Here is a 24,536-nt window from a genome sequence, read left to right on the forward strand (position 1 = left end):
ATGTTTTAATAATTTATTTTATTATAAAAATTTATATTATAAAATATTACATTAAACATGTAATAAAAATTTATTATAACTAAAAATTCATTCAATATAAAAATTTTTTTATTGTATGGTTATTATTTTTAAATAAAATATTATAACATTAAAGAAAAGTAATATAATATAAAAAGACAAATTAAAATCTATATCTAATTTATTTAAAATACAATATATAATATTATTTTGTAATAAATTAGAGATATATGTATTACTATTAATTTAAAAAGACCGCTAAAAAAGAAACTGATTGATTATCTTTTTAAGTTTGTTGAAAATGGTACTTTATTCTAATTCATACAAGTATTGGTTATCTATAGAACGTTTAAGGATTCAAGTTTTTATTTACACACCCGATTTGTGAATTATAAAACGTAGAAAATATGCGGGTGTTAGAAATTATATTTACTGTTCAAAGCAATGGATAATAAAGTCATATGCATATTTTAAATTATTATCAGATAAAAAATATGAAAAAAAAGTAGAAAAACATTTTGTGTGCACAAATATAAAAATTTAATACGAAAACATGTCTTCGTTACATAAAAATGAAAAATTATCCGAAGTTTTAGAACTATTTCTATTACCTAATTATAACATCGTATCTACTACCTATCTCGATCTTTTATTATCTCATATTTCTAAAGATATTAAAGAACGTAAGAAAATTTCAAATGCCATTATTATTATTTACTGTAAAATTATTATAAAAAATTTGTTTTTATATATAATCTTTATTATATTCATTTTAATTTATTACATTGTATTTTATTCTATTTAAATATGACTCATGTTTTATTACATATTTTATTAAATTTCAGATGACACAACTAATTATGAAAATTGTGAATTATTTCAAAAATGGGTGTTAAAGGCATTAAATATATGGAATTTTGAATGTCTTCCCTCACAACCTATAATTATATTTACTTTAAAACTAATAGGAATAGTTTCACATAATGAATTAAGTTTTCACTATTGGCAATCTAAAGATGTATATAATAGAATATGTATTATTTTTAATTTACGTAAAGATGATTTGCCAGTGTCTATTAAAATGGCTTATATCACAATGTTATTGGACTTGATTAAACATAGAAGTGGCAGACAATGGATTATTGATTCTAGTGAGTAATATAATTTTTATATATATTAAATATATATTTTATATATATATTTTTAAATATATATTTTATAGATATTTGGAAAGATGTGATAAAATATGCTCATCGGAATCATACTTTATATGTCACTCATGAAAGTCATAAGTTTTTATGGCTTTTATTATCATATGAACAACAAAATATTGATTTTTGTAAAGAAATTATTTTAACAGTGGCTGCACCATTGATAACTAATAATTTTAAAACTCAAGAATATAAAGTACTACAAGATAATTATTTAGAACAAAATAAATTATTATGTACCACATTAGATTTATTAACCAATATTGTCGAAAATACATTGTTTACAGACATAGATAATATGATAGCTGAATTATGTCAAGAAATTATTGATTTAGAAATGAAAGTGAAAGCTCTATTTGAAGCATGTATTAGTACAAAACTTTTATCACATATTCATAAATTATTAATTTTGTGTTTATTTATTCCATTTAAACGATTCATTAGAGAAGAAAAAACTATAGATATTGAAACATCACAAAAGTTCTATAGTGATTTAAATTATATATCTCTGATGCTTCTTTCAAAAGTATATATAATAGAATTAGTAAAAACAAATAAACTATTAATGATATATTGGAAAAAGTTACAATCTTTGCATAAATTTGTTTTTAATCAAGAACATAAATTTGAACATCAAGTTATAAGTTTAATGGTAAGTATTATTTTTCTAACATTTTTGTAATTGTAAATAATTAAAATTTTTTTTGTGAATAGATTTTACCTTTGGGTTTATGTATTAGACATTCATATAAAGATTATGATCTTTTTGATATGTTTGTTACTAAATTATGTGATGTAACATGTACAGCTGTACAAAGATTAGGATATAATATAAGAAATGTTGTACTTAAAAATGATGTGTCTGTAGCACAGATTTCAAAAGTAGTTATTGACATACTTTTAGAAATAACAGATATCATGGATAGGGTATGTACAAATAAGATTATTATATTATAAATTATTATGAATAAACTATTTGCAGTTATATTATATAGTTTATATAGTTATATATTATATAGTTATGTATATATATATATATATATATATATATATATTCTTATATCAGGATATTGCAGTTATTGTATTTCAAACACTCTGTCATGTATTAAGAAATTGTATGCCAAATACACACAATGAAACTATAGATAATAAAAATATTGCAACAGACTTAGAAAATGGACCAAGAAAAACAATATATAAGTATCCATTGGAAGGAGATCCTATAATCGATCATCCTACATTGTTATCTTCACTTTTAAATGGTTTAGCAGTCATGACGGAGAAATTTAAATTAAAATGGCAAGAATGTGTAGAAACTATATGCTTATTTTCATTAGCACAAGAACTTTTGAATCATCCTGGGGCATCATCAATGGTATATTTTATTTAGCATCAAATATTTCATAAAATATTATAAAGTCTTATTTTCAGATTTGTGTGAAAGCTTTAAAAGTATGTAAGTTGGCAATTCAGAATTTTATGCCACCTAATTTAGTACTATTAATTGAAACAGATAGTCATATGAATGAAATTGGACCAACATTATTTAAAAGATTACATGATATAAATTGGGAAGTAAGAGATAGTGTATTGGAAGTTTTAAATACAATAGCTATAATTTCAGAAGACAGTAAGTAATTATTATAAATATACTTATGCATGTATAATATGTATAAATATTTGCAGAATATCCGGCATTCCAAGAATTTTTAGTGGCAAATGAGTTTTTGCAATTAGCAGTTGAAATTGCTAGAACAGACAGTGAAAGTTACGTTCGTGCATCTGCTTTAATTTTTATTTCGACTAGTGTTCGAATAAATAAATTGTGGAATGAAAAATTATCGCAATTTGATTTATCTGTATGTATAATTAAAAAATATTTAATTCTCAATTGATGTTTACAAATAAAACTATATAATTTTATTTTAGAATACAGCAATAATATTGTTTAATAATGAAAGTGAAGCTATAGTTAGAAAAGAAGTTGTAATTTTAATAAAGGAATTATATATATATCGTAAATGGTCGTAAGTATAGGATCTTACTGTCTATAAATATCAATATTGATATGATTATTCTGTAGGAAAGATATTATCGATGCTATGACACTAGCAATGATAAAAGCTGCTGTACTTGATCTTCATTGGGAAGTAAAAATAAGCGCTCTTAAATTTTGGAAACATGTTATAAAATCACACTTGTCTGATCAAGGTGTACTTGATGGTCATTTTCCGAAAGTAACATTTTCAAAAGAACATAGGAAAATTGTATCTTTGAATGAAACTGAAATAAAACGAAGACTCAATAAAGCATTAGATGAACTAATGAAACAAAATTGCTTGGGAGTAAGTATATAATATATTTCATATATAATTAATGATTATTTTATGTTAAATTTTAGGTTCTTCTAGTTACTTTAGAAGATAGCGATTTTGAAGTATGCAAAACATCAGCATATATAACAAATAAATTAAAAACATTCCTCTTGAAGTACAAACTTAATGAGCCTTTACCAGCATTGCCTCTGCCCAAAGATAGTGCCACATTAGATACTTGTTATGTTAAATACGAATCATCGGACAGCATTACAGATTCCAACTGTGAGATGCTTAGTAATTCTAGTAATATAATCGAAGAAATTGTACATGCTAATGATGCAAATCTACTTATTTCTATCTATAAAAATTCAATGAAAGTTGATAGTAAAACGCAAAAATCAGAAGAGAAAACATTTCAATATATTTCCTGTATAACTAGACAAATTTTTCTCCAAACTATCTTTAACTTAGATATTGATGCTTACATTGGTGAAAAAGAACGATGGTTAACTACATATACCACCAGTTTTGAATCAGTGTTGGATGATATATTAACAGTGTATAAACAAGAAAATGTTAATTCAATGGATTGTTATTAATTATATAATAACGTGCCTTATACATTGAATAAGAATTCAAATCTTCTATATGAACATGGTATGCAGTTTTTTATTTTTCTATTACTTGTTGTAATTGTAAAGTTAAAATTTTATGAATTATATATCATATACATTATATGTTATTTTTATTTTAATTATAATTTTATAATTGAAATAAGATTTTATCATAAGTTCCTTTTTTTTATTAACATAGAGATAAATTTGCAATGTAATTTTTTCTTATAGAATTTAAATAATAAGAATAAAAAAAATGTTCATATATTGTTTTCTTATTTAAGTAATATAAAATAAAATGAATAGAATAAATATTTATGTATTTAGCATAAAGAAGCATATTAAAATTATTATATAAATTTTTTATGCTTATTTATATCAAATATTGTTTTTATTAATAAAAAAAATAAAATATTTTTTGTTTACTATCTTATTATATCAATTCAAATCTTAAAATTAATATATTTAATTTTTATAATTTAAGAAATTATTTGAATTCAAGAATGTAAAAAAAAATTATTTGTTTTTTTGTACTTAATTCAGTCTTTATATTGTTTGTTGCAATATGTTCTTATGCAATATTTTTTTTTTTTTAAAGAAAATTTTTAATGTCGATTTCTACTGAATCAGGATACACATTTGTTTCTTCAACAAGTACTTCTTGTTCATTAACATTCATACAAATAATAGAATTCCAAGAAATATTATTACATGATGAATAGTGCTTTGAAACATTTTCATCTTTGTTAATATTAATTAATTCCAATGTTGTAATCTCATTATTTCTAATGTCCTCTATTTTATTTTTAATTTGTGATGTAAGAAATTTATTATTAACAGTATTATTAGTGATTGAATTTTTGGTATTCCAAAATGATGTTGTTGCTGTTTGACCAGATTTAATATCTATAGATTTATTCTCCATTTCTATAATAGTTTCCACATGTTGCATTAAATCTTTTGAATTTATCTTTTCTATAGCTGTTTTATCTTTTTTTTTTCTTCCTCTACGTTTCCTTTTACTTAAATCATAACAAAGACTTTCAATAATATTGATAAATTCTTCATCATTTATCTCTTTTCTTTTATTTAATTCACGCTCCCAAGGAATAAATTGACTACAATTTATTGAACAAGTTATATTATCATGATTAAATTTTCTTGATGAATTTGTTTTTTGTTTTTCTTTACACATATTTCTATTTTGTGGTTTAGGTTTAATAAAAAGATGATTATATATATTTTCATTATTATTGTCATCTCCTAAATTTATAGATTTTAAATATTTTTTTTTGAATTTTATATTTTTCCAATCTTTATAGCCCTGAAGACTAATGATGGTATGCGATAATTCTTCTAGATTATGATGTTGAATATGATGATTGTGTAAATCAATTACAGTATTATGTTCATGCTGACAAATAATACATTGGTAAAATAGAGACATTTTTTTTATTTTTTATTCTTTTAATTATATTTTCATAAAAAAATGATGAATGATGTAAACTATATATAAAATCTAAAAATAAAATAACATATTTACAATGCAATATAATAAGGTTCTTGAGCACTTATTAATAAAATTAATATTTTAAATATTTTTGAATATAAAAATTATTCAAAAAATAATAGAATTGAAGATTTACCTTTTGAAGATTGAACATATGAGGTTATATAAATTCTCATAAAAAAAAATCAAAAGAATTATAAACGATAATATTTAGTGATATATGAATGTAACAATTACGATATAATAAAACTTTTTATAAGTTATATAACAAATTACATTGATTTATTATAATTTACATGATGAGATCTATTGGATATAATGTTCAAACATCCACGTGAGGATAAATATATATCGATAATGACAATGTATGAAATCAAATATACAAATAAATATAAAATAAAAATATTATTTGATATAAAAACTATACAAAGACTATATAAAAATAATTTTCAATTTTAAAAATACTTTAATTATTTTTTGTAAATAAAGTTTATCTAACATTTTTATATCTATATTATTACATTATTATTATATAATTAAAATCAACATAAAAATTATAAATAAGGCAAAATAAAACAAATTTGTATTTATAATTCAAAATTATAATTATAATAAATTACTAACTATTTCATAATATAAATAATAATAAAGGAAAATAATTGTTATTTATTTTTCGATTATTATATAAAATGAAACAATTTTTTCTAATACTATGGTTGATTGCATTGCAATAAACAAAAATATTACATGAATTATTCCGGTGATGATTTATAAATAAAAAAATATATAAAACTTAAATAGCTGCCAATTAAATTTAGATTCAAGCAAGCCAATTGTTACAATTGGAACATCTATCAAGAATATTGAATAGTTTAAGATAAATCGATGACGATTTTGTGATTGGTCAACAATCGAAAATAAACCAATAAGCATACGTTTCGCGCCGAAAATATACGATTACACGAAATGATGTGCGCTTGCGCGCTCTTTGATTATTTTCGCGATGATTCGGCGCGAGCTTTCAGTCACGCGCATCACTTCGTAGGGGAGTGATGCGAAAAATTATTTCGTGATTGTTACGAGAAAAAGAAATTATTTTAAATTAAATTTGCTATATTTTATTGGCTAAAAGACATCAAGTGCAACGTTTAAATTGTGCATGAAATTCTCGTGTGCAAATATACAACGATGTCTTTTTATTTTCGTGACAGACCGAAATTCAGCGATAGATTACGTGGTAAATCTGGCGACGAACTTCTGCAAGAGATTAAACAACAATTCGATGAAGATAACAAGTCTTTCTTCGAGCCTACTAATAGATTAGGACGGGATTCCTTTGAACGACATTCCGCTTTCTCAAGGGTGAGTTTCTTTTTTCTATATATATTAAAATTGAGTTTTATATATAGGAATATAATTGTTGTTAAAAAATTTTTCGAATGATTTTTTCCAAATAAGAATGTAAGTCTGAAAATCATTTGTTTTTATGAATTTTTATTATTCTAAAGTTACTTTTTTTATTATTTTATTAGATAATGTAAATTAGATAATGTAAGGTAATGATAAACCGAAAATGATTTTTAAAATATTATATTTTATTATATTTGTCTTAAATTTCGAAATATCGAAAAATATATGTTCCTTCTTGCATTCATTTCGATTGAATGTTGTACAAAAATTCTTTATTTATAGAGTGGCCCAATTTCTACGTAGTTTCACCGGCATGTATTTAGTTTTCACTGCTTGCCGGTTATTCTTGTCGCAATGCCGACATTTTCAGAGGACAAAGAAGTAAAAAAATTGTGTTTATTGGCTACCGATATCCGATGAAATATGTCGCGATATAATAAAAATGCGAAAGAATGTAAACATAGAATGAATAAGATATTTTTCGATAGAATAATACTTGCATTAAATATATTTTATCATTAAAACTGCATGTTAAATATTTACTTTAGGATTAACTTATTATATTTTTTCTTTTATAATTCTTTTATAATGTCATTATTTAATTTCATTATATAATTCAAATTTTTTATATTGCAAAATTTATTATTCATTGTACTAAATCACCTGTTCTGCATTGTCAATGAGCCAATTATTATAATTCATGGCAATATTGTGATTGTTAAAACTGTGTCAACATCCTGAAAACTTTTTAATTATTTTATCGTGATTTTTTTCTTAGTATATTATTTCAATGTTTAAATTGATATTAAAGTATTTATTTGTTAAAAATTTTTATTTTAAGTATTTTTTTTTTTGATATTTTTATATTTTTAATAACATTCAAACTGTGATCTTCATATAAACAAGTTTAATTAACGGTCATATATTTTTATAATCCTTTAATAATTAAGATTATTTTATTGAGTATTATAGTATAAAATATATATATATATATATATATATATATATATAAGAAAATAATACATGTATATATATACATGTATTATTTTCTTATTAATAAAAAAAGTTAAAATTTTATTATATAAAATACAAAATGATACGAAAGGAAAATATACTTTAAAATTCCGATACTTAAAAAGAAGAAATTTATAAAAACGATAAAATTATAATAGTATGGATAAATTGCAATGATATATATATATATATATATATATTATAGAGAATTAAAATTTATTTTTATATTTTATACATTAAAAATTTTTGTTCAATATATTTTCAATATTGATTTAAACAAATATTAAAAATTATATATTACATTTCTGTCTCTTTCCTTTTTTCTCTATCATTCTCTTTTTCCCTTCTTCTTTTCTTTTTTTCTCTATTCTATTTTTTATTTTGAATAGAATAAAATAAATGAAAAAATAAATTACTCATATTATCTCCATGGCCAATAAAAAATAAGATTAATTCAATATTTTAATTAATAGTATTTATTTATTCATTTTATAAACAATCGAAGAATTTTCATTCAATATTTTTATTATTTTGTTTTATTTTTATTGTCTTATTCTTATATCGTTTTATATCTTATAAAAAAAATTACAATAATCAGATAGAAAATAAGAAATATTTATTAAATTTATATTAATAAATTTATTATATTTTTTATTATCATTTGAATAAAAATGATTAAAAGATTTGGCTTAGAACTTATTTACGATTAAAATGTGGGAAATTTTTGTTTTTACAATTAATTTACTTTTTTATTAGTTTGAAAAATTTTTTTATTCATATAAAATTAATGAAATCATTTAGTTAATGAAATTATAAAATTATTTATACAAAGAGAAATTAAGTAAAAAGACAAAAAAAATTTAAATAATTTGATCATGGATTTTTTTCTTCTCTCATATGCCTTTATTTTATTTAACCTTGATCAATATAATGAATGAATCGAAATAGATATAAATAATTAAATTAATAATGTATCAAAATAATTTATGATAATAATATGATAGCTTAATTTTTTCAAAATTTATAAAATTTTAAGATTTAGCTGAAAGAAGAAATAATAATAAAAAAATGTTAAACAAATTTTTGATCACTTTCATGATCAAAATATAAAAAATTTAATAATATAATATGAACGAATATGACTCAATTACTAAAAAGAAATTTCAAATGATATATTTATTGTATTAACATGACATTGATTATATACTTAAAAACCAATTGATTTAACCAAAACACTAATCTATCAAATATATAATCAAAAATCTTATAATATGTATTATTTAAAAAGAATCTATTCGTTTTTCACTCACTATTCTTGGAAGAAGCTATATTCATAGAAGCATATAGGAGCATGCTATTAAAATCACCCCAATTGCATTAAATGCCCTTTTTGAGGGTGAAGAGATAACGACGTATTCCCGTTTACGGACTGAAATGAAATCAATATGGTATACGTGCGGTAAGTTTCGCAAGTTTTATCGTCGCGAACACATTCACTCATACATTGGGATATCGTTGGCTTTTCAGAAGCGCAGACAGACTCGGCAAAGGACCCAGAAATAACATGTTTGTTGCTAAACGCCCCTCGTGCCGGGAAAATGATTTACCACTTATTTGCCTCGCCATAGATCCTTTTCTGTTTTCAACAATAAAACGTTTCATTGATTGGTTGGATAAGATCATTCTAGCAAAAAATATGCTTTTTTTAATACAAAGATGCATTTTGTTCATGTTCTTCACTATATATATATATATATATATATATATATATATATATAATAGATTTCAAATCATAACAATTTTAGCGATTTATGATTATGTGAACATAATATAACGGGTGTGTGATAAGTATCATAGATCGAATAGACAGATTATTCTGGATCGAATGGTTCTTGCTTTGGAATGGCGAGAGGGAATCAATGGCGGCTATTTTGAGAGGTTTTGGCGTTGGCGACGTCGTCGTCGAGAACGTTCCTACGTCTTCAAACATGCCAATGGTGTTCGAAGATTGCGAATATAGTTTTATCGTATAAATTTTATATAAAAAGAAATTATTTATTAAAAATATTTTTTAAATATTATTTTAGAATATAAATATAATGATAGTATTAGATTTAATATTATAAATTATTAATTTTGATATAGAATTTGTCTGATTCTTTTATCATAAAAAATTAAAAAAATATTTATCTTAGAAAAATTATTATTGTTACTGGCCAATTTTTTTTATTTTTTCCATATAATAGATATTGATATAAATATAGAGATTCATAGAAATTAATACGAAAATATAGTTGGGAAATGTTTTTTTGATGAAAAGAATTTAAGACATTTTTTTAAAATATTTATTATTATTAATATAAATAATATAAAATATAAATAATATATTCATCGTTATTATTTTTCTAATAATTGAGATAAAAAAAATTCATTGTTAATTTTATAAATAAGAATTTCTTTCTGTTTTTTCTGTTGATGAGTTGTTACAATTTTCATATGATGATTTATAAAATCATTTATCACATATGGAAAAAGATAATTTGGAAAGTGATCTTTTTCTTCATTGCTCAGAATCGTCGGATCGTTAATTATCCCTCTCGTTTTTTTTGGAGAATGCCATTTATGAAACAATAATAAACATTCATGAAAAAATAAATTGATTTAATTAATATTTGAATAAAATATTATATGAAGATCATATCATATAGATTCTAGATAAAAATAAAGATATGATTGTAGTTAGTTGTGTGTCTTATCTCGATGGTCACTTCTATTCGTTCATTTTACATGACAATGGTATAATGTTACTCGTATAATAGTATAATCATGTTCTTTGCATACATTCCAAGAAATATGATTCTTTTAAAAAAATCCAAAAATTACCCAAGGAGATCAGTATTGTGGATTCCTTAATTTTCGAAGCTTTTAGTAAACTTTTAGCTTTTATTGCCACGCTCTGTATCAATTAGAATCATTATCCGAAGGATTCTAAAAACATCGATTTTCAATTATTAAATTCCAACAATTTTTCATCTATATCCAAATTTATATTCAATTCATCAATTTAAAGAACATACAGATAATTTTAGAAAGAAAACATTTATATAAAAAGAAAATGTTATTCATTTTAAATCAATTTTTTTTATAAAAAATTTATAAATAAAATATTAATTTATTATTGATCTGAGTAAAAAAGAAGCTATAGAAATATTTTTATATATTATTTATTAGTTATAAAATAAAATAATAATATCAAATTTTCAGATTGTATATTTTTTAAAATCTTATAGATTGGAGTAAAGAACAAGGAATACAATTTTGATCGAAGTGTTGAAATTATATATTCGTTTCATTAATGAATTATTTATAAATATAATGTAATTTACAATAATTTTAATTGTAATAGAAATCTTTATTTTTCCTTTCACTGATCATTTGATATACGTGATGTTTCGTTGCACATAAAACAATGTAGTTGATATCATCATATATTGATATCATATATAGTTGATATCAATCATATATTGAATTAATTATTATTATATTATTATTATCAAAAATTATTATAAATATTATAAAAATTATTTATCATACATATGAAAAATATTCTATAATCAATTATATTTTATAATTTATATTTATAAAGAATGAATTTAGACAAAATAAAATTGAATTAGAGAATAATATTATGTAAAGCTGCATTATGAAAAATTTCTCACATTTGCAAATTTTATACGATTGATACGTATAAGTTTTAGACGATAATATATACAATATAGTGTATGATATATATAATATGTTGAGATATACTGATATCGGTAAAGGAATTTTTCTATAGTCATCTTGATGACGTCACAAAACTTTAGTCTGCTGCTCTTAAAGAATGTCGATTGAACACCTCTTCAAACTTATGATCTCCTGGTTGTATCATCGATCATCATAGATCATCGATCGTCATTATCAATGATCGAAATGTGTAAACAGAACAAAATCGAAAATGAAATTGAAGTAACTATTTGCATCGAATGATATGATCTATAATTTGATGAATCGATTTTATTAATGATCAAATTTTAATTATTTTTTACTTTTTGTAAGATTAAAGTTAAATTGAACATTTGACTAAGATTTTATAAAGAAAAAAATATGTTGATTTAATAAATTCTTCTATATGAAATATAAAGATATTTTAAAATCAAATTCTATATTGTAAAATCAAATTCTATATACTGTTTTTAAAAATAAAAATTGCAATGAGTATAATTCATGTTTCATAAAGTATAATAAATATGAAATATATATGAAATTGCTAATGATCAATACTATGATATTTTATTATAGTTTTTCCTTGCTGTCAAATACAATTATTTATAATATATATAATATAATAACATAATATCAAATTAAGTACTGTTGTCATATAAGAAAACTATAAGTTTAGATCTAAAAATATAAGGATATAATTTTATATTTTGCAACTTGCTTATTATACCGTTAGATGGCAACACGTTCACGGAAATTGTTAAATAATATTAAGTATATACTTCATTTTTAATTCTATATGAATCTTTTAGAAGAAAATTTTAAAAGAAAATAAATTAAAGAAAAAATTATTTTCAAATATATAATTTGATAAATAATTAATAATTTGTATATATTCTATAATAACTATATCATAATAATTTTTTTTAAGCTAGTTAGCTTATATCATTTAATGAATCAAAACAAATTTAGTTTTTATTATCATATTTTTCATGTAACTATGAATACTTAACAAAAATAATTATTTCATTTCAAATTTATTTCTGATTTAAAATTGAATATAAAAAATTGATCGAATTTTAATTTTTATTCAATTATATATTAATTAGAAATTTACATAAAGTATTAATTAAAATTAAAATAATAAGCTTATATTTATCTTTATTTTTTTTTTTAATTTTTTATTTTTTTATATTAATTGAAGAAATAAATAAAATTTTGTTTCATTAATTTTATAAATTATAAAATTAAAAAAAGTAAGAAAATTGTTTTTTTAATCTTTGAACATTCAAAACAATTCTTGTTAAAAATTAGAACAAGTTATACCTAACCTCAAAATGAATGTCTTATTAGATGCCAATTTTTTTATTCCATGTTATATATAATGAATGGAAATAGGAATTTCACATTTTGTTCTACAGCAACGTTATGCAAGAGATGTATTTTTTCTTTTTATGAAAGGAATTTTTTCTTTCATTAATTTCATTTTCATTTTCATTTTCAGAAAATGATCATGTAATAAAGAATATCAAATATTTATTCTATAAATCAAATTTATTTTCTGATTTATTTTTTCATATTAATAAATATTAAATTATTTATTTTTTTAAATTATTTATAAAATTTAAGAAATATGCATACATAGAAGTATGAAATATTAGTTTTACTATCATTTGATATTTTGAAATTATTTAATCTTAAGCATAACATTTATAGATAAATTTTAAAATCCACTTTATTAATATGTTAAACAATCGATTATATAACCTTTATCTTGGGGAATACGAAGTGAGTCATCTGTTCGGTGAATTACCATTGTGTACCGTCTATACATGAATCGACATTTTCGACAAAGTATGTGATGTGATCTGCTTACCAAGTGTGATAAACATTCAATATTCTTAAAAGTCTTGATCTTATTCTGCTGTATTTATAAAATATTTTGTGAGAAGTTAACTCCATAGATAAGATTATATCTTGATCGTAAAGAAGTTATTATTTCGCCAGATTGTAGCAAATGTGTTCATTCATATTGTTATTAAGTATGTAATGTTTATAATAACTTTAAAAATTATTTTATTTGTTTTGGAATTTTGAATTATTTATTCTCTATAAACATTTTATAAAAAAAAAATTTAATATATCATTTTTTAAATCAGAAATATAAAGATTTTTAAGTTATTATTTTATATTATTTATCTTCTCAAAGAATATATTATAAGAATATATTATAAGAATATATTTTTCATGATATATATTTATATATTTTATATGAGAAGTGATGTGAAATAAGCATTTTATTTTAAAATATTTTTTAATAGTTAAATGTTTTTTAATATTTAAAAGTAAACATCATAAGTTTTAGTTTTTAATTAAATTTTGGTTTTTCCACATTTTTCTTTATTTTTTATGATTACAGGTTTGTTATGATTGAATTATGAATCGCAAACTATTATGATATGTACTTATTCTAGAAAATACTCTTTCTTGCTTCACTTTGAGAAAGAAATTTTCATGAAATATTCATTATTCCAGATAATATAATATAATAATATAAAAAATATTATTTAAAAATTTATTTAAAGATTAATTTTTATTTTAAATTAATGAAAATTTTGTCAACAAATTAAATAAAAAAAACTTACACAATTTTATTAAATAAATTATAAAAATTTTCGAACAATTTAAAATCATATATTAAATTATGAAATTATGAAATCCTAATTAGCTTTTAATTAATCTAATATATTAAAAATCATTTCAAAAATTTCTATATATGTCATTAATTTTATCTCTTTTATATGACATAACTGTGCTATAATATATATCATTTTTAATTATCTTAAAATATGATCATTTATCAATATAAAGTCATCGTGTTAAATTATATTTATCAATTATCTTTAGATATAAAAAACTTCGGACAAATTTTATCATATTAATTATCTTGAGAAAATTCATTTTTTTATCAAATTATACAATTATACAATTATAAATAATTGTTTTAATAAATTCAACATGAGAATTAACATGATAAAATGTTATCATTAGATGTTAATAAAGTTAGGTTATGATAAGTAAGATTTCGATTTGTTTTCGCATCATAATACTTGCCAAACGATTTGTATATATATTTTATGAATATATATTTACACGATATGTATTATACATACATTTCTACATATATTTTCATATTGAATAGAAGAACTTTGGATTAGAACCAAATTCTATTATCGTATGACTAATATTCAATGGCAAATTTTTGTATCTTATTGGTATAATAAATAAAATTGATAGAAAATTAATTAATATTAAATAATAAAATAATAAAATAATAAAATACTTTTTCAAATATTTGAATAAAAATATGAAAAAAAAATCATTAGTTGCAATTTAATTATTAAACTACTATATGTAACTTATATATTAAGTCGAAGTTTTGTTGAAATTTTTTCTGTCGATTAAAGAGAATGCATTACTATTAAAATTTTTTTATAATTTTTATAAATATTTTTAAATTCAAAAGAATTGTATTAAAATTTCTAAGACGATTTTTTTTAAAGTTCGGAATATTTTGAAAATAAACTTTGTTAATATATGAATTTTATTTATTAATTGTTTATAATTGTGTATAAATTCTTATTTGGAACAATATGTGATTTAAATATACATATATACAATATTTTATAATAAAATGGTATTTTTAGATTAGATATACTCTATATATATTTGTATCAAATGATTCACAGTTTTGATATTACATAAAAAAAATAAATAAAACTTTTAAAATAGTAATATAAGTCAAATAATAGTTTTATCAATAATCTATGGTACTATTTAATAATAGGCGAAAAAGAAAAAATTAATTAATTTTTAGACAAAAATACAAATATGTGAAATTCTTACTATAAAAGGATATAATATAAAAGGATATAAGTAAACAGATTCGAAATACAGTCTTGCTCAATAGATTGATTGAAAATAAAAAAACAAAAAATGGAAAAATTTAACAATATTTGACCACAGTACAAGCTATAAATCATCAAGTTCATTTTAAGTGAAAAAAAAGAAATTGTTAATATAAATTGTTATATAATTCAAAAATTTTATTTATTTATTATAAATTGAAATTAAAATAAAAATTTTTAAAAATTGCACTATAAAATAATGCAAATATTATGTTATTTCAATGATTATGATATATTTTAAATAATCATAACATAATCAATAGATTTTACAAAGATTTATCAATAATTATTTAAAAACTGCATAATACGATCATTTTTGGTTCTTCATTTTGAATGTCACGTATCATTTAAATACGCGAAAAACAAACGAGTTCTCGAAAGAGCCCAACAGAGAGGAACGTTCTAGTAGCCTCTAGTCTATTCATTCGGTTGCTCTCGTAGCGATTCGGCCATATTCGGCGTAGCAGTCACGTGGCTTTCTACAGCCCACACAATAAATATATTTAAGTTGCTCCGGGAACGCACTGACAGTTTCATTATTGACCCGAAAGAAGTATGTTTTATAACGTACGTATCTTGACGATTTTCTTGAAAAGACTTTTTTTTTTCAATAAAAAATTTCTACATGCGAGTGTGTGATACAAAGTGTAAAAAAATAGACTACATCAATAGTGATTATATTATATAACGAAAGAAAGAAGACAAAAAGCTAAAATTCTAGCGAGGAGATTAAAAGGAAGGATAAAAACAACTGTCACACGTTTTCTTGGTAATATTACAAGATTTTTAAAAAAAGAAAACGAAAGTGTGTTTTAAATCATTTATTTTTCGTTCCGCCTTTTTTTGTTAACATATCGGCAATGTTTAGTGAGCTTTTTGGCTGATTCTTTGAAAACGTAAAAAAAAAGAAAAGAAAAAAAAAAAATATTTAACCTGCAGAGCAAGCTCTTAACGGCAAAAGAGCACAAACTTAACCTCCTAGTGTGTGAGAAAAAGCCAACATATATCTATATTAAAAAGTTTCATCCTTTGAGAGAAAAAAAGGGAAAAGGACACCACGTATTCGAAATTAGGCACGGATCAAAGGGTCCGCAAAATGGACTCGCCTGTCATCGTGGACAAAGCATCTGAATTCGGAGAATCAATTGATTTGGATCGTCCATTTCCCGTAAGTGGTGCCATTTTCTTTTGCCATTCCCATCACGCAATACGTTACAATAAATATTATATATATGAGTTTAACATCCAGATATTAAATCAATCTTGGTATTGAATTATTTCCATTTATCAATTTTTATTATTTCGGTATTATCTGTTCGATATTCAAATTTACACTTAAATATTAAGAAAGAATAATATAGAAGTTATTATTGGTTTATGCGCCAAAGCCTGCATTTCGAATCATGCAACCTAATCATTGATATAGTCAACTCTCAATGTTTTTGCCAAGAGTTTTCCAGATCATTCTATATTCAATACGTCTTTTTCTTCATTCTAGTTCATTCTAAGTTATCATTGATTTTTCATTTTCGATATAATTCATTATTAACATTAATTTTAACCATTACTGATTTGTTATATTTAATATAATGAATCTTCATTTTATTTTCTTCATTTGATTTTTTTTTTTATGAACAAGTTTATTAAGTGGATAGCAAATTGTAAATGAGAAATTCAGATATTACTGGTTAAGAGTATGGAAAAAGATATACGCATGCCCTTTGATGTTCTCGATTCGTTTCGACCTTCTCTTCTGCGTTCCGCGAGATCGCGTGGAAGTTAGAAATAGAATTCGCAGTGACGTAGTTTTTACTTCAAAAACGACGAATTTTATTGAATTTTTTACTTTCTTTTGATGAAAATAAATAAATAAAATAAATTCTTAAATAATTGATTGTTATTATAACAATGTAAATAGTCAGTTTATTAATTTTTAATAAAAATTACATACATATGTAAATTGCTATATATTATTCAACTATCTAAATTATTTTATAAGGTCTAAATAATTTCTATATATAATATATTATTTGTAATATATTAATCTTAAATAAAAAATAAATAATGGCAAGGGAAAAGGGAGAGATGAAAGAGATGCAAATATTAAAAATAAAAAAATGATTCGATAAATATAGATTTATAATTTTTAAAATAGAATTTAAAATATAATCAGCTAGAATAATAAATATAATAATAATACTAGAATAATAAATTATTCTAAATATTTTTTATATATATTTAATTTATTCGATTTATTTTTAAATTATGTTTTAAAATTATCTATAAATGTTTCACTAATTTTGATGAGAATTTTATAATCTTCATAATATTTTAATATTAAAATAAAATTATTCAAATTTCTTATAGCTTTGTTATTAAATGTATTTTTTTATTTCTTTATTATATCTTTCTAAAATAAAAAAATTATTTTCATTATCATTATATGTTATCAATTTTACAATATATTAACCAAAAATTAAATTCAATGGCTCTTGATTAGATTAATACAATTTGATTCAATACAATTAATGTCAAACAATGTCTTTTCTTACTTATTAATCTCAGTTTCAAATGTTTCGAATGTTTCGAATGTTTCGAATATATTTTCCTAGAGCAAAATCTATTCCTCCAAAACACAAATGTGATGCTAATAATAAACTAACGGAGATGTTTCAGTAACTCTCTTTGTCAAATTGTTTGCGTTTCTTACGACTAAAAGGAATTGAATAGAAAAAGAAAAAATAAGAGAAAAGTAAAAAAAAAAAAAAAAAACAAAAAACGTAATATAATCGCGATCCATTCGCTGACTTGCTTTATTTCTTTTATTCGATCACTCGACCGTATTAGGCTTGCTTGGAGATCTTGTGACCTTAAAAGGTCTTTTCTTTTGAAATTCCATCATCGATATTTCCATTGTTTTTAACTAGAAAAATCTTTTGAATTAATTTTTCAAAAGTTAATTGTTTTAATTTATTATATTATCATCTCTAAAATGTGTTGCGAATTATAGTCAAAATAGGGAATATTAAAAGTCTTATTAATTAGAAAGATTAAAGATTATTTTATTTTATTTTGTTTGTAAAAAAAATACAATATTTATTTTTTCAATATATTGATTTAAGAAAAAAATAATAGTCATGATATGTTGCATGTTATGTTTTTAATTATAATAATTTTTTAAATATGATAATCATAAATTTTTAAGTGTTGCCATTACGAATATGAGTTATAATTATTGAAATATAAATCTATTTTATTCCATATTTATTCTGATTTTAATTCACTAATTATCTATACTTATTTACTATATTCATTAAATAGAAATAAAAGTAATTATTCGTTTATATTCATATCAATCAAGTTGTATGAACACTATATTGTTTCCATTACCATTCTAATTAAGTTAAAATGAAATTATGTTTTCGATATCAGCATACCTATCTTCTTGAAAAAACGATAATAGGATATTTTTATCCATGATCTAATCACTTTTCACGCAAAAATGAAACCGGTTACTATTGATACTATTGATGATGATGCTTTAACTTAACATATGTGTAGGCGTTATCTATCCGTCGGAGAATAGAAATAAAAGATTAATTCAGTTTATTTTACTGATCGATTCTGCAAAATTTTATATTATATATAAAATTCATTTATAGTATATAAAATTCATTTATATATAGAGTTAAAAACCATATAAGATTTTTGAGAATATTTGGATTTTAAATTCTGACTATTTTTCGGCACTGTAAAACTTCATTTCTTTTGAAAATATATGTACTCATAAAACTCAATATTTATCGTAAAAAAATCAGGAAATAACCACAAAACGGCATCTGCCGTAAGTTCAATTTAAAGGACCATGACACAGTTATATTGTTTATATTGAACTGGCGCTGATATTCACCCAGTTTACCATTTTATGGATAACCATAACTGTGTTTATATAGATGCATTTTATTTTCACAAAAATTACACTTTGTTGTTATTTATTACAATTAGATATAATAAATAATTAAAAAAATAAATTAGAAATCAATTATTTTCTAAAAATAAAATATATTTTTTAAATATTAAAATGAAAACTAATACAAAGATGATCCATAAAATAAAAATAATGTTGAATTTATAAAAACTATATATATAATTAAATATTTCAAATAGATTATTAAATAATTTATTAAATAATTTATTAAATTGATATAATATTAAATTGATTTTGCAATTTGTGATGCGTCATATACATACATGAGGAAAAGTGCATACAAGACGAAAAGTTGCATAAAAGGCAAGCAATGTGTGGAATGCAGCTCATGGATGAATATTCAATGCAGAGTAGTTCAGTCACAGTTCCTGGAATTGCATTTCGTAATTAACATGTTGCATAATTTTCAAATTATATATAGTGTAAGAAATATGATATAGTTCTTTGATAATTTAAACTTGTTCAGAATTATATATCATTATATCATTTTAAAATTTAATTCTATTTAATTTTAATTTAATTTCATAATTTTATTTGAAATATTATTCAAAACAAAATAAATCATGAAAGAATTAATAACTTTTAATGTTGAATTTAAAGTAATAATTGTTTGTAATAATAAATCTAGATAAAGCAAAAGAAACAAAGAAAGAAAGTAATTATATGGATACTTAATTTAAATATAATAGCAATCTTAAATATAATGAATTTTAAATTAATATAGAATATAATTCTAGTTTTTTAACTATAATATTTCTTATTTTTAATATATTATATTATTTTTGAAGTCAATATGCGAATTGCTCGCTTGTAGTTTTTCAATATTTGTATTTTTAGTCTTTTCTTCAAAAACAAAATGATATTAAACAAGATATATTTTCTTTATTTTCTACTTTTTGTTTAATTTTTTTGTGAAATTTTTTATTATATTTTATTTCTTATTAGCGAATAATTATTAAAATTAAAGAATATTTCAAATATTACTAATTGTTAATTATTAATTAGTTTATAATTAAAATAATTAATTTATAATTAAAATAGTATATATTTTTCTTATTTTTTTGAATAAAAAAAATGGTAAATTTTTTATTTGAAATGTTATAATACATAAAAAATATTGAATCAAATAAATGATGAAAATATATAAAGAATTATACATATTATAAGAATTCTTTTTTTTTTTATTATATATTATTTATATTAAAAAATATTTTCACAAGCAAATTCCTTTGAATTATATTTCGTGGGTGAGACTATAAAATACTCGCGTGCAAAAGTCATGTATACATATGCACATTATGTCGCCACTATATATAATTTTCCAGTGATATAAAGGCTGTAATACACATCGTCACGAATGGAATATCCACGCGAAATCATTTCTTGAAATGGCGTGAATTATCATAATATGAATGTACGAATTATGACATTGATTACGAATGTTCTTCTAAAATTGAGAAATACGATCGCAATGGAAATCTTCATATTTTTAAAAACGATTTCACGTATGTAAATGGACTAATGTGCATGGCTTTTAATAATTTCTATGAGATTTTGTGTTTATTAAAATTATTATAATATATATTATAAAAGATTCTATAACTTTGAAAATATAGCAAAAAATATAGCAATACATTGCACGTCATGCTTTATTTTTCTTTTAATTACAATTATTCGTTTATAGCATTTATGTATACTGAAAGAAAATAAGCTTTTTTTAACTCGCTGTAAAAATTTTGCTGTAAAGATATTAAACTGCTATTTGATAAAATAGATTTTAAATATCTAATATAAGCTTTAATTTAGTCCATGTAGGATTGTTAATATTAAGATGTCTTCTGAAATTCATCATTCTTAAATTTTTAGAAAAAATTTATAATATGATGTATTCGACAAAAAACTTTTGCAGAAATATAATTATATAAATAAAAATAAAGAAAAATTAAATGATTATATATTAATACTTCATTTCTTAAAATTCAGAAGATATTAAAATTATCAAAAAAAAAAAAAAAAAAATAGAGAAAGAAATGAAAAGAATATAAAAGAATTTATTCTAATTTCTAATTTTCAGGGATTTCCATTCGACGACGACAATTTTGGACGACGCAGTGATATTCGTGCCCATCTGGATGATTTAGCAGCTCGTCATCCAGAATTCGCAGATCATTTATTAGGTCCACCCTGGGGTGATATCCCTTTCCACAATTCTTTTCGCAATCGAAACCGTGATATTGGAAATAAAGAACGTAATAATTATCAACAAGGCTGTTCCGACGAGGACGCAAGAAGTCAAGCAAGCGGAAGTAGTGTTGCCAGTGGAACTAGTGTTTCCAGTTCCCACGGCGAACCGGACGTTAATCAGAATCAACAAAACAAATCTTCAAATTTTGAGCAAACTAATAAAAAAAGTCAAATCCCACAATACGGATTACGCAACACTGTAGATATAGGTCAACATCATCATAATATGGAGAATACTGATAAAGGAAATCGTGGTCAACGTTCTATGTCTGCACCTCCAGAAAATAGACAATCTTTTAATCAGCAACAATTTCAGCAACAAGAACAACAATCACCACAGCAATCACAGAGATATGTTTCCAGAATAGATATAACACCACAGCATAATCAACCTCAATATAAATCACAACAACAACCTCAACAGCAACAACAACAAAAACCGCAACAACAAAGTAATGTTAGGCATATTCCAATTTTTGTTGAGGGCAGAGATGAACCTGTGCTTCCAAGGAATTTCGATCAAGGTTCGCAACACCGAACTTTTGTGAATATGGATCCACATTTTCAAAGATCGTCGCCATTTGGTCAGCATTTTACTGGAAGGCATCAACAGTGGTCCCCACACTTTCAAGAACCGTTTTATCAGCAGCCAAGTGCATTCGAACATCCCTCTGTGAGACAACAGCAGACTCATAATTTTAAAGAGCCCAGACAACAATTGTACAGTGAAAGACAGCCTCAGCATCAGCAATATTGTGAAAGACAACCTCAGCAACAGCATTACGAGCAATCAAAACAACAAAAAACTCAACAGCCTCAACAACAGAGACAAGAGTTACCTATTGTTTTAAAGGATCCTTTAGAGAGAGTAGCCCTTGTTCAAAAAGAAGTTGATGCTTTGGCTGAACAAGTCAAACAATATAATGGTATTTCAAGAACAGATAAAGAATATATTTATTTAGATGAAATGCTTACTAGAGAATTGATTAAATTGGATGATATTGAAACAGAAGGTAGAGACAATGTGCGACAGGCACGTAAAAACGCAATAAAAAGTATACAGGAAACGATTAGTTTACTGGAGTCGAAGGCGCCACTGCTTTTGCAACAAATGTCAGCAGAAGAACAGGAAAAACAGGAAGATCAAGTTTCCAACATTACCGAAGAGGCTGAAAAAATGAAATCTATGAATCAGAAACCAGAAGATCAGTCGCAGAATAAGGAAGCCATCCCATTGCCTCCTGGTCCATCATCTCCAATAAAAAAGACTGGAGAGATTAGCGAAACTTGTGTGGAGAAATTAGAAAGTTTCGATGATAATCAAATGACAGATCCACAACAAGAAGCTAATCAAACTTCCAATAAATCTATAAATGCGATTTCAATGGAAAAACAAGAAATGATTGCAATGGATACACAACAAAGTTCAGAAGAATCAAATATAACTGAAAAGAAGAAATTGAAGAATGTTTCTGAGGAGAAGAAACAAAAATATATTACTGAAGAGAAAAAAGCAGATATTTCTATTGAAAAACCAATAAAGAATGCTCCTTCTGAGAATAACTCAGAAAATCTTTTAGATGAAAAAAAAATAGAGAACATTTCTGATCACAAGGTAGAAAATACTACTATGGAGATAAAAGAAACTACTGAAAAGAACAAAATTGAAAAAGATGTCAAAGAAGAAAAAGAAACAGAGAAAGCTGATAATAAACAGTCTGCTCAAGAAGAACAACAGAAAACAGAAGAGAAGATGGATCTAGATAGTGGTGAAATAAAGCAATCACCTAAGTCGCAGAAGAAAGGAAAAAAAACGAAAAAACAGGTTCCAATTTCTGATAAACCTATACCATTGCCAGCTCCAGAAAGTACCAAGACAAAGTAAAATAACAGAAAAAATTAGTCATGATTTTGTATTGTATTAAAAGATACGTCAATCTAATTATTCTTAGTTTGTGTATCTTTAGAACAAAACTACTGTTTTCATTCAAGAAATCACAAAGTCTCGTGATCATTGTTTCTTTTCTGTTTTGATTATTCTTGGTGCCAGATTGACAAAAACGTCGTGGATCGACGTGATAATCGCACAATCGTTTATTAGCATCATATTAGAATCATGCTGATCAAAAACTTCTTCTGTTTTGCTTCATTATTTTAATTTCCATGTTATTACAATTCAAATAGGGGAAGCATATATGGAATCTGTTCAATGAATTTAGAGCGTATATAAAAGGATTTACAACGAATGTAGCATTTTTAAGGCTGTTTTCGCTGTTGTGTTGCATTTGAACGAGGCTCTCCCCTTTCTTTTCTATACCACGATTACATATGATTTTAAACAAAATCGAATATGCAACATTCACCGAATTGTATTATACATTTTGAATGTTCAAATTTTGCATATAAAAAAATTAAAATATTAATCTTCATTTAGAAGTAATTCTTTGTTTTTCTCTTTCTTTTTATTTTATTTTATATT

At 22.7% G+C, this 24,536-nt stretch overlaps 3 protein-coding genes across 6 annotated transcripts; 2 read left to right on the forward strand and 1 right to left on the reverse strand.

Annotated features, from left to right (window-relative positions):
* The first annotated feature begins 375 nt into the window (after positions 1 to 375).
* LOC122711071 lies at positions 376 to 4,306 on the forward strand. The gene is made up of 10 exons (XM_043929483.1): positions 376 to 701; positions 864 to 1,169; positions 1,241 to 1,881; positions 1,944 to 2,156; positions 2,296 to 2,604; positions 2,661 to 2,859; positions 2,916 to 3,088; positions 3,159 to 3,256; positions 3,313 to 3,574; positions 3,631 to 4,306. Exons 1-10 carry the CDS (start codon positions 572 to 574, stop codon positions 4,144 to 4,146), a joined length of 2,847 nt encoding a protein of 948 aa, XP_043785418.1. The 5' UTR covers positions 376 to 571; the 3' UTR covers positions 4,147 to 4,306.
* A 436-nt stretch (positions 4,307 to 4,742) lies between these two features.
* LOC122711259 (inactive protein tyrosine kinase pTKL-like) lies at positions 4,743 to 5,935 on the reverse strand. The gene is made up of 2 exons (XM_043929835.1): positions 5,808 to 5,935; positions 4,743 to 5,680 (listed from the first exon to the last, which is right to left on the reverse strand). Exon 2 carries the CDS (start codon positions 5,606 to 5,608, stop codon positions 4,754 to 4,756), a length of 855 nt encoding a protein of 284 aa, XP_043785770.1. The 5' UTR covers positions 5,609 to 5,680; positions 5,808 to 5,935; the 3' UTR covers positions 4,743 to 4,753.
* Positions 5,936 to 6,738: 803 nt separating this feature from the next.
* Positions 6,739 to 24,536, forward strand: LOC122711186 (BAG domain-containing protein Samui). Of its 4 annotated transcripts, XR_006346055.1 has the most exons (3): positions 16,160 to 16,993; positions 21,139 to 21,318; positions 21,888 to 22,019. XR_006346055.1 is itself a non-coding variant. In XM_043929712.1 (2 exons), the coding sequence occupies exons 1-2, from the start codon at positions 6,860 to 6,862 to the stop codon at positions 23,940 to 23,942; spliced, it is 2,229 nt and encodes a 742-aa protein (XP_043785647.1). In that variant the 5' UTR covers positions 6,739 to 6,859; the 3' UTR covers positions 23,943 to 24,536. The 4 variants fall into 4 exon arrangements, 2 of the variants coding, with proteins under 2 accessions (XP_043785647.1, XP_043785648.1); XM_043929712.1 differs by lacking the exons at positions 16,160 to 16,993; positions 21,139 to 21,318 and adding an exon at positions 6,739 to 7,033 and having other exon boundaries at positions 21,888 to 24,536; XR_006346056.1 differs by lacking the exon at positions 21,139 to 21,318 and having other exon boundaries at positions 16,140 to 16,594.

The sequence above is a fragment of the Apis laboriosa genome, unplaced genomic scaffold (assembly GCF_014066325.1).
Source record: "Apis laboriosa isolate Shangri-la unplaced genomic scaffold, ASM1406632v1 scaffold16_cov148, whole genome shotgun sequence".
NCBI classification, from domain to species: Eukaryota; Metazoa; Arthropoda; class Insecta; order Hymenoptera; family Apidae; genus Apis; species Apis laboriosa.